Raw genomic sequence first — 12591 nt, 5'->3', positions numbered from 1 at the left:
ATCTTACCATGCAGGTAGTGTTTGAACAATTCACGGATTTTTTGCATTAGGCAAAACGTCAGGAACATGAGAAAAAAACTTGGTTATCGATACAACATAATAAATGGTAGTCAGAAAAGTAATGAAAAAGGAAAAACTGCGAAAACGTGACCACTGCACAATACAAATGCTAGTAACTGTAAATTTTATTCAACAAAATAGAAAAGGAAGGATATGGAATATCCATGCATGACATAAAAATTAGATCACAACAAAAATAAGAACGGCGCTTGTATTGCTACTTTTCATTTTGAAGCCACAGCACGGCTTTCAGGCTGAAGAGATATATTTCACGACACGGAAGATAATTAGATACTGAATCTAAGTTTTGCGCCTGTCCCAAGTCAGAAGACTCTGGCCTTTGTTAGTCTTGTATTATTTTAATTTCAGTTTCTTGTGTACAATTTGGAAATTAGTATGGCGTTCATTATCACTGAACTAGTATATATTTGTTTAGGGGCCAGCTGAAGGACGCCTCCGGGTGCGGGAATATCTCGCTACATTGAAGACCTGTTGGTTACTTGCTGCTGCTGTTGTTTTTTTTTTTTTTTTCTATGGTCGGGTTGTTGTCTCTTTGACACATTCCCCATTTCCATTCTCAATTTTATTAAAGACAGCTATAAAACTAGTTATTTGTATTGATAATTTGTATGTTTTCAATATAGTTCCTACTGTATCACAAATCTCGATTGATAGGCACATTCAAGAACAAGTTTTTAACTTTGAATAATCCTGTGAAATTTACAAATAATCAACAAACGTTACATCCTAGCTTTCCAACATAAAATGTACAAAAACAAACACATCTCAAATATGACAAATTATTACATGTTTACGAAATATCCTCAGTTTAATTTTGTGTGATATTTGTTGTCCAAAACTTAACTTTCCTATGTAGTGTTTGGTGGAATTATTCCCCTTTCTGACAATCGGTTTTCGTTTTTGTAAATGTCGTTATCACTAGTTCCTTTGTTTTAAGTCGCCCTTTTTTTTTGTTATGTTTTCCTATCCTGTCCTATTGAATTTGCGAATAGTGCAGGACTTGATATTTGAGGGGGTGATAGTGAAGGTAATATTAAATGATAGCATACATTATTTTCTCTAAATCGTGTCTCTTCTTGTGTCTGTTTTTCTCTTCACACAAGGCATCAGGTGCAACGTCCCTATTTCAATCAGACGTGGGTGCATAATTATTCACTCTGCACATTAAAACAGAAGCCACTCTTTAGAATGGGTCTGACTGCCCGCCTCCGTATGCCCGAATAGCCATCTTTATATACCTTTAGTCAATCTTTGGGTTATCAATAACAGTGCTATAAAATATACCGATCCTACGTTAAACGTTTACGCCCAAATTGTATATGTTTGAAACTCCGAAACAGAAAAAAAATATGATAATATTAACAAAAGGACATGTAAAGAATACATCAATACAAAGAGTTAAAAAGAGTACATCTAATGGTCAGTCATGACATTAGTCTTCAATAATAGATAAAAAGTAAAAACGCAAAAATACTGAACTCCGAGGAAAATTCAAAAAGGAAAGTACCAATTCAAATGGCAAAATCAAATGTTAAAACACATCAAACGAATGGATAACAACTGTCATATTCCTGGCTTAAAAGCTTTTTATATTGGGCATACAAAAGCGATGGGTTGATTAAAGATCAAAATAATTTATCTGATTTTGCTAGCCTGGTATGAGTTTATAATATCAGCACATGAGTTGTGATTCGTCTGAATTTTAATCAGATTTATTTAAGAAATACATGTATCCATGTTATTAAAAGATGATCATGAATCTCAACATAATTGTGGTCACTCAGTATTTATCAAATGACTTTTAACGTACTTAAAAGAACCAAGATGTTTGACCCAATAGCCACAAAAGTGCCGTTTGGTGATTGCTTATATGCATGGTCCAGTACAATTAATTCATCGTGCAGTTAAGCGTATAACCGATCTCGTCCAGTACAGAAACTTAGGGTCGACGTCACTGGTAGTGGAGTTTTTATTCTTCGAGGGTATCACATACTAGATGTCTAGCGAAAATACAAAATTTCAGTCCTTGTATTTATGATGAATTTATTTACAATCGCTGGGTCGATGTCACTGCTAGTGGAGTTTTATTCTTCGAGGGTAGCACACACCCTGAACTCACCACCTCTGTGTTGACATGCATTATCATTGATATGGTCATGATTAAAAATTAACTGTTTACAAAACTTTGAATTTTTAAAATATTATGGATTTTCTACCTCAAGAATAGATTATACGTATTTGCAATCACACATTTTATGAAAATATGAAAAAAAGATTTGTGCTGAAAAAACACGAGAAGAAGCAGAACAGAAAAAATAAGAATGTGACCCCAGTACACGGATATCCCATCCTCACTATCATTTTCTATGTTCAGTAGACCAGGAAAATGGGGTAAAATCTCTAAAAATTAGAAAAATCATCATATCATAATGAACATGTGTAATACGTTTTCAAGTTGATTGGACTTTAACTTCATCAAAAAATACCTCGACCAAAGACTTTAAACTTAAGCGGGACAGACAGACGGACGGACGAACGAACGGACGCACAGACCATAAAACATAATGCCCATAAATGGGGCATACAAATCAATTTGCCTTATGAGCACAGGAAAAAAACGAGTACATCGTCTATTTAATTTGTTATATGTGTTTGTACATTTAAGTATGTGTCTATATTGTTGTTATAAATAATGAGTCAACGAAAATTTATCCTCAATATTGTCAATTTCCTGCAGGAAGTTTTTCTTGTTTCGTTTTTTTTTTTTTTTTTAAACTGAAGTGTAAAGTCATAGACGTGGTATAGTGAGCAGAGGTTATGACTTAACATGTATCTTTATTAAAGTAAAGGTAAGATTTGTCTCATTGCAAAGGGGGGTATTAGAAATCAAACATATATTAAATATATGTATGTACAACTTAACCTAATATGTCATCAGATAAAAGTAAATATAAGGAAATATGCATTCTGATGTCGACATTAGCAACATATGGATAGTATGTAGCATATCACAATTTACATATCATCATTGAGATAACCTTAGTTTATCTCCAGTGTTATATCATTTAATCTTTAAATGATGTTAATTGTTTTTATTGTAAGGGTCTATATAATGTATTATTCAGTTAAAGTGTATAATATTAGGTAATAGAATGCGAATAGATTAGGGTTTCTTTTTCGTAAAGTTGTAGCATATTTACCTGACGATATCGGGATATAAGTATTTAGTCGGATCTTAACATGTACTTGTGATTTGTTTACAAACCGGGATTGATAAAGATAAAAAAAACAAATGTCGAAATGTTCAGGACTTAATTAAATCTGTATTTGGGTAAGATGATGCAAGCATACGATTGTTATTGCGTCTTACACTTTGAGAGGTAAATAATCTTTAACTACTTTATTAAAAATATTATGTAAAAACGTTAATTATGAGCTATAAATGCCAAGTCGCTCGAGCGTTTTTCTGAGGAAGTTTTTTAAAAATTTTAAAGAAATATTGTTTACAGTGGGTTAGCTTTCATTAGTCTTCACTATCCTATAGATTAACAACTTTTGATTATATTTATAATTTAGAATCTTCATTGAAGGTGGATCACGAATGCACAATTAATTAATTATGTTGATGTGCCATTTGTATGCAAGAGTGACATTTCTTTGTATTTTCGCCGATTCGAAAAAAGCTATGCGAGTATTGTCTTCCTTTAACAGGTTCATTATTTTATAATTAAGTATAGGTTTCTGATATCATTTTAAATAATAACAAAATGTATCAATTCAATATATTACAGTTTTTGTTATTGATGTACGAATATAATTTGATAAATTTGAAACGTTTAAAATGATAACATATTAATATAAAGAACCGTTCATCATTTTTTAAAAAGACTATAAATGAAAGTCGAATCATTTATCTCCCCTTCATGATAGATTGATTGGGAAATTAACCAGAGTTAACTTATATTAATCACAGAGATGGACTAGCAAGCAATTATTAATTGTAGCTTTTTTAACGTTAAAACAATTTTCCATTATAAACGAATGTTACTTTATACAAATCTAAGGACTTTGTTAGCTAAATCTACAAACTGTTTTTTTTTGTTAATTGTAAGTTTGATGTTAATAATCGTCGATGACTCTTACTGCCTTTTCAACAATCATACAGTAAATGACATTTGGTTCAATTTACATCATTTAATTAGACTATTTACCTGATTTGTAATCACATAAGCAACACGACGGGTGCCACATGTGGAGCAGGATCTGCTTACCTTTCCGGAGCACTTGAGATCACCCCTAGTTTTTGGTGGGGTTCGTGTTGTTTATTCTTTAGTTTTCTATGTTGTGTCATGTGTACTATTGTTTTTCTGTTTGTCTTTTTCGTTTTTAGCCATGGCGTTGTCAGTTTGTTTTAGATTTATGAGTTTGACTGTCCCTTTGGTATCTTTCGTCCCTCTTTTAAACGTTTGTCTTCAAACAATGGAAATGATGTGGACGCTTATATAACTAACCTTGGTAGTCCGTTTTTGTTTTATGATAAATCTTATATTTTATTTCAAAATAATAAGTACTATGTTTCTGTTGAAGCGTACTCGTTCTTGGATAGTTAAAATTCTTTATGTTAATATAACACGAGAATGAAATTTTAAAATAGTTGTTAGATTTATATATTTTCCCATTTTTAGCAATTTCATATTCAAAATCAATTTTTTTTTAAGGTTATGCATTTTTAATATTTCATAACGATGATACATATGATTCAAACGTTTCCTGAAAAAACAAGGACTTTGAGTAAAAAACTTTTTAAGACATGATTTTTTCCATTGTTTAGCGATTTTCACATAAACATTCCTCAGACTCAAAAAAAACACAAATTTCCTGTGGTTTATGACACGACTATCTTTAATATGTCAAAACCAGGTATTCAATGAAGTGAATTTTATATAAAATTCTGTTATTTTGAGGTTGGTCCGCTTTTTACCACAGAATCCCTGTACTTTATGTAAATAACGAAATCCGATTGCAAGCACGTCAACTAGGAATTTATGCAGATATTTTTTAAGTTACAAAACAATCAAAACCATCTTCATTTCATGTGACACATTTATACCAGTACAGATAACAAAAGTGTTTGATTTCTAACTAACACCACTAAGGTTGGGTTTCGTTTTCCTTTCAAGTACAGTTATTCAAGTGTTTTACACTTATGGAGAGTATTGTTCGATTGTTTAATACCAAAAAAATGATGTTTATCAGAATAACAAGTTTACAATATTTACATACGGCCGCTTCCTTCTTTTTTAATTTTCCATTAATTTTACTTTCCATAAATCGTGGGAAAGCGAGTGAAATCTACAAATATATCTAACATGATACATAATTGATATAAAACCTAACAAAATGTAATTGAAACAGATTCAACTATGTATATAACTGTAAAACATATTCCAATTAATAACTACCTGTATATCAGTGCACATATTTTAAAGGAGGGGCGAAAAATACCAAAGGGACAGCCAAACTCATAGATTAAAAATAAACTTACAACGCCATGGCTAAAAAAAACCAGACAAATGATAGTACACAACACACAATATAGAAAACTAAAGACTAAACAACACGAACCCCGCAAAAACTGGGGGTGATCTCAAGTTGTCCGGAAGTTAGGCCAATATTTCTGCTGACGTAAAAGTTTCAGATATATCAATATATGTCCGTCATGACTGGTATGTGAAATTAATGACATATTATGTTTTTAAAAATGTACGAAACTGTTACTAATAAACTGTGAACTGGTTGTGCAATTGGTCTTATCGTCGCAAATATCCGTTTGCCATCTCTGCTACGCGTTGCGTCTATTTGCTTACTTTGAAAAATATTCTACCGGACGTGGTTGTAAATGCTCATTAACATAACATGGTGGATAATCAAATTTGACCGTAGTTATTTCGTTTGAATTGTTTTTATACGTTGTCCCAAGTATTGACATAACATGGCAACCGAATATGTTAGCATGGAAATACAACAGTACCTCAAGTTGAGACACATTATAAATATAATACTTAACTTCGATAATTGAACTATTGAGTACAGCATTGTCAACTATAGCCATGAAATGTTACTACAAGTTTGTGTTCAAACGCATTAAATTGTAACTAAAGTAGCATGTGACTGGACTGTAGAAACAACATTTTACACCTGTACTGATAATACATTACTTGATAACCATCGGTACATAATGTAAAATTTTCAACATTAATATACTTACAAATCATTTTATATTAATATGTCATCAATAGTTGAGTCTGTTAAATCGGATCTCTCTTACAGGCATCATGAACGTAAACGCCAGAAACCAAGACAAGTCTGATGATGAAAATCTATTTGGCATAAAGAAAATTACGTACTGGCAAATTTACGGTGTTAAAAGTTTTCCGTACCGTGGAAAACGTAAGTTTACAACATTACTCTACCCATCTTTAGATGGAGGGATGGTGATCTCAAATGACGTTTTCGGACTTACAATCAGTCAGTTTGAACGGATGTATAAAGCTTGTTTAGAAAGAAGGAAAACAAAAGAACAGTGGATACTGAACCTTAGATATCCAGACAAATCATCAAAAGAATATCTAGAATTCTTAGAGAACTGCACAGAATGCAATGATGGTAATTTTTTAAATGTTATATTCTAAAACTTATAAACATTTAAGGTATAAACTAGGTGTTAATGTAAATCCATTCTAGAAACAGTCTGAAAATGTTTAGATTATTTAGATTGAAATAGAAAACCATCAGTCAAACACAAAAAAGCAATACCCTGTCAAACAAAAGAAAGGACAAACAGCCGATACAATGCGTATTAAAGTAAATAAGAAGTAAATAACAAACTCCATGACCAAATGAGAGAACAAGAGGATAAGGATAACACAAATTGGTAATAAGTTAGTTTTTGATTATTTACAATAGTATAGACACGTGGAAAGGATAAACTAAATTAACAAAACTGATATAATTCATGTTTGATGTTGAAATGTTTCGCTTGAACGAGACGATCTGAATGGCAATGTCTCTAAAACAAGCTTCAGATTGAGAAACATTAAATCTTCATGTTTTCATGTTTGATATTTGTTTAGAATACAATACTTTATTCTGACAAAAATATAAGTGTATATAGAATTAGCAAATATATAGGTCGAATCGCATTAATCCCGAGAAGTACAATTTCAATCAATTATTACGGTTGAAGATAACTCTTTTGAAGTAATGACATAACTCTTTATGAAACAGATTCGTCCAATTCGCTTTTTTAAATTCACCTAAACAGATGCCCTTAAACCAAAGACATGAAAGCTAAATTACAGGCAATGCTTTGAAATCATTGTCTTATCGATAATTAAACAGGTGATAAAAAATATGTATTCAAAAGAAAACTTAGCCAGAATACTTCATATCATAATTATGTACAGTTAATTAAATAGTTGTTTAACCAAGCAATTGATCGCGGGAGACGTTATATCCAACATGTTCAATACAGTTCCATTTGTGGCTAATTGTCATATCATGCTATATATATACAACGCTATACATCCACTGCGTCTACATAACACACAACATTGTACTATGATCAGAAAGAAGGCTTTGGAAATATCTAGTGGAGTTAATTTTCCGTATACGACGTAGTTGTATGGTTTCATGTTACATAAGTAAACCCATATATTTCTTACAGATCACTTGCCTTGGAGGGACCAGAGGGAAAAATACTTATACGATAATCTAATAAAAACAGTTGGAAGTGAAATAGATATGCGAAAGAGACAGCGACTTTTTATAATACAAGACATGATCGTCAATTCATCAGGTTCGATAAATCGAACACAAATCTTTAGTGGAAGTTTGTCAGAAGGATTAGATTTACCAGGCAGCGACATAGATGTTATGTTGGCAGTCAATCACTATAGAGATACAAAGAATGTTAAGAACGTCAAAGACCCAATACATCGTACTGCATTATATGTTATGGAGACAGATATTGATCATCCCGGGTTTGCTAGAGTGAGAATATTATCGCAACGTAAAGGGATACCCCTTCGTAACCAATGTTCACGCTGTCCGCCAGGTACATGTACTGGTAGTCGATTTTATCTAAATACTAACGACTTTCTTCAGCAATTTAAGAATGAATATCCATACGCGGTATGTATACATGGTCCATGTATATCAGATGAAGACCAGACATTTGATTTTGCATTATGCCTAAGGAGTAAATATTTTCCTCAAAACGCAATTCCATGGGCATTACGTCATCAATGGCAATGGCCAACTAGTTTCGTTATTGATAGGATAATACATTGCGGGTGTTTGTTAGTACCTATAGGACCTAAGACCTCAACAGTTAAGGGCGATTTATGGAGAGTGTCTTTCTCTGTGGCTGAAAAGTTACTTGTACATTCGTTTAATTTACCTCAACTTTTATGTTACGGTTTACTCAAATTAACACTAAAGCGTATAATTAACACAAACGATGAATTAAAAGATTTATTATGTTCTTACTTTTTAAAGACGGCTCTGTTTTGGGTTTCGGGGGAGGTGGGTATTGACACATTTCAATTATCTAAGATATATCATTGTTTTTCTCTATGCCTTGACAAATTAATATTATGGGTGAACACATGTTACTGTCCGAACTATTTTATTCCCGAACATAATATGTTCCTTGGAAAGATCGATCAGACTAACAATAAGATATTACTAGGTGTACTGGAAAGTATACAGTGTAGAGGGATTGATGGGTTGATACAGAATATATTTCCGCTAGACAATGATCATAATTATGTATTGAGTACAAAGAGTGAATCTTCGTTCATTTCGCTAGACTTTATACTTCATAGAACTGTTCGTATATTCAACAAACACATGGGAGCAGGAGGAATTACAAATCTTTATAAAGCATGTTCTTGTATTGATTCTTTACTAAAGTCCGAATCATCTACGTTTATTATTGAAGCATGTAAATTTTATCATGCCGAGATTAGTCAAATAGTAGTAAACCGATTACCACCACCAGATACAAAAGGTAACACTTTCAACATACGCACATTGTATCATAGATTGTTCAAACACATCATCAAGACAGATGCTGTATCGGGTTGGTTGTTATACGCGTCGTTTTTTTATGTAACAGGACAGTTCAACGACACACTCAAAATAACGGATTATGTTCTATCGAGATATTCACCTTCTTTGGTGTTAATAGACTCTATATATCTTGGAGCCAACAATGACGTACAGAAAAACAATTACAGACATACTGTACATTCTTCAATGACATTGAAAGAAAGGCTGGTAATAGGCACTGCGCAACATGTTCATTACAGACAGCACTCGCCATTAATACCAGAGGAACTACAGCTGGAGGTAAAAGACCGATTCATGAACATACTACCAAATGTAATGTGTCACTGTTTTAAATTTTTATGTTTTCATCATCTTGGGAATATATCCAAGAGACGACAGGCATTATCTGATTTATATACATCAGTTAAACATAATCATATTATATCAGTAAATACAGAGTATAATTCATTAATAATACTTGGAGTATGTTTTGAAATGTCCGATGATAAAGACATGGCCTATCAATGCTATGAGGAAGCTTTGCAATGTGAAATGGATGTATTTTACTCAGCAGAAGCAAGGATATCAAACCTGTTTGATGTTTAACATAAACTTTACCATCAACAGTGAATGGAGTATTTTGGTGTTGTATTATACATCTGTGTTACTAAAGAAGGTATCTTATCTTGTCTCATAAAATTAATACATAAATATGGAACTATTTACATTCTGACGTCAAACGCGCAATTCTACACCAGAGTTGGTGTTAATCTAGCTATTCAGTCACAGGACTTAAAATGTTTCAATCCTTTATGGGTTCATTTAACATACATAAATTAAATACAAAAAATAAGTAAGCAATTAACACGACTGTTAAATTTCATATATGTTTTTTTTTTGTGCTTCTTGTTGGATATTTTTTTGTTTTTGTTCTGGTTGGGATTGTGACACGGTGATACTGCAGTATTTCTTTTTTTGACAATTTACCTAATATGTCTGTTTTGTTCACGCATCATTATCAATATAATAGAATGTGATGAAACTGTCATACAAGTGCGAGATTTAGCGCTATAAATCCAAGTTCAATCCACCATTTTCTACATAAGAAAATGTCTGTACCAAGTCAGGAATATAATAGTTGTTGTTCATTCGTTTGATGTGTTTTATCTGTTGATTTTTGCATTGGATTAGGGACTTTCCGTTTTGAACTTTAATCGGAGTTTGGTTTTCTTGTGAATTTACTTTTTAGATGAAATGAAAATGAAAAATGAAAGATAAAAATATTTATAGATAATAATGGTATTTGTGATATTTGTTATTTAATTGATATAAAAGAGGGACGAAAGATACCAAAGGTACAGTCAAACTCATAAATCTAAAACAAACTGACAACGTCATGGCTAAAAATGAAAAAGACAAACAGAAAAAACAATAGTACACATGATATGTTAGACATACTTCAATAGAGAACGAAATTCAAAACGAAAGACAACCAAGTCATATTAAGAGCAATTTTGCAATGTTTTTCATTTCACTTATTGGCTGCATGCTCTCTCTCTCTCTCTCTCTCTCTCTCTCTCTCTCTCTCTCTCTCTATATATATATATATAAGCTATATATACGTTAAAAGGAAAGGAAATGATAAAATCAATTTATTAATTGATTCTTGAATTCAAATTTGCATCTAGCTCACACCTTTGATTGACCTAGTGCGAATGTTAAGTAAGAAACTATACCTTACATAGTAAATATTCCTAAAGAAGCACTAGCGCTACGAGATATATAAAAACAAACTGAAATATGTCTTTTTTTGTTCAATCATTTATGAAAATAAACAAAAGGCTCTCAAGAGCCTGAATCGCTCACCTTAATTTGTTTGGTTAAATCTCTCATCAATGATTATTTTGGCTTTTCAATTTATTTAAATGTTCTTTGAATCGTCCTATTTTCTTCAAAAGCAAAAAAAAATCATTTTCTCCTATGTTCTATTTTAGCCATAAGAGCTATGTTTCTTGACATACAAGGAAATAAAACATAAAATTTATACTAGATACTCTGAAACTCATTTAGCCTAAGTTTGGCTGAAATTGATACAGCAGTTTCAAAGGAGAAGATTTTTTAAAGTAAGTCAACATGATGAACAAAATTGTAAAAAAAAGTCTTTAAAGGGCAATAACTCCTTAAGGGGTCAATTGACAGTTTTGGTCAATGTGACTTATTTGTAGATCTTACTTTGCTTAACATTTTTGCTATTAACAGTTTATCTGTATCTATAATAATATTCAAGATAATAACCAAAAACTGCAAAATTTCTTTAAAATCATCAATTCAGGGGCATTATACCTGAAAAACCAGTTACCCAATTCGGCTGAAAATTTCAGGACAGGTAGACCTTGACCTAATAAATACTTTAACTTCTTGTCTTATTTGCTCTAAATGCTGGAGTTTTTGAGATATAAGCCAAAAACTGCTTTTTACCATGTGTTCTATTTTTAGCCATGACGGCCATGTTTTTTGACGAAATAGAAAATAAAACACAAACTTTATTTTATACACCCTACTGATCATTCAGTTGAAGTTTGGTTGAATTTGGTTGAGTAGTTTTAGAGGAGAAGATTTTTTAAAGCTAGCAAATATGATGAACAAATTGTGAAAAATTGTCATTAAAGGACAATAACCCCTTAAGGGGTCAATTGACAATTTTGGTCATATTAACTTATTGTAGATCTTACTTTGTTGATCATTTTTGCTGTTAACAGTTTATCTTTATCTATGATAATATTCAAGATAATGACCAAAAACTGCAAAATTTCCTTAAAATTACCAATTAAGTGACAGCTACCCAACAATGGGTTGTTTGATTCATCTGAAAATTTCAGGGCTGATAGATCTTGACCTAATGAACATTTTTACCCCCATGTCAGATTTGCTCTAAAAGCTTTCATTTTTGAGATATAAGCCAAAAACTGCATTTTACCCCCATGTTCTATTTTTAGCCATGGCGGCCATGTTTTTTCACAAAATGGAAAATAAAACACAATCTTTATTCTAGATACCCTAAGGATCATTCAGCTAAAGTTTGGTTGTAATTGGTTCAATAGTTTCAGAGGAGAAGATCTTTGAAATAGTTTACGACGACGACGACGACGGACGGACGACGACGACGGACGGACGACGACGACGAACGGACGACGACGACGAACGGACGACGACGACGGACGGACGACGACGGACGCCAAGTGATGGCAAAAGCTCACATTTCCTTTTAGGAAAGGTGAGCTAAAAAGGGAAATAAAAATTCGCTTTTAGCAGTCAGTCTGGTTTAACTTAGTCAAAACAAGCTAAGATAGATAATGAATTATTCACTTGCAAGTGAATGATTCGACCTCATTGCAT

General features: G+C 32.2%; 1 protein-coding gene across 1 annotated transcript; it reads left to right on the top strand.

Moving 5' to 3' along the window:
* The first annotated feature begins 2797 nt into the window (after nucleotides 1-2797).
* LOC139502812 (uncharacterized) lies at nucleotides 2798-10492 on the top strand. Its single transcript, XM_071292396.1, has 3 exons — nucleotides 2798-2930; nucleotides 6412-6747; nucleotides 7808-10492. Exons 2-3 carry the CDS (start codon nucleotides 6417-6419, stop codon nucleotides 9799-9801), a joined length of 2325 nt encoding a protein of 774 aa, XP_071148497.1. The 5' UTR covers nucleotides 2798-2930; nucleotides 6412-6416; the 3' UTR covers nucleotides 9802-10492.
* Nucleotides 10493-12591: the final 2099 nt, after the last annotated feature.

Source organism: Mytilus edulis, chromosome 14, assembly GCF_963676685.1.
Source record: "Mytilus edulis chromosome 14, xbMytEdul2.2, whole genome shotgun sequence".
In the NCBI taxonomy this organism is placed as follows: Eukaryota; Metazoa; Mollusca; class Bivalvia; order Mytilida; family Mytilidae; genus Mytilus; species Mytilus edulis.
The sequence above is the reverse complement of the archived record's forward strand: the minus strand, read 5'-3'. Positions and strand labels throughout refer to the sequence as shown.

Bases quoted from the DNA above. Each gene is read 5' to 3' on its own strand.
- LOC139502812 (XM_071292396.1), top strand. From the start codon at position 6,417: ATGAACGTAAACGCCAGAAACCAAGACAAGTCTGATGATGAAAATCTA. The intron at 6,748-7,807 runs GTAATTTTTTAA...TATTTCTTACAG, and splicing joins CTGCACAGAATGCAATGATG to ATCACTTGCCTTGGAGGGAC.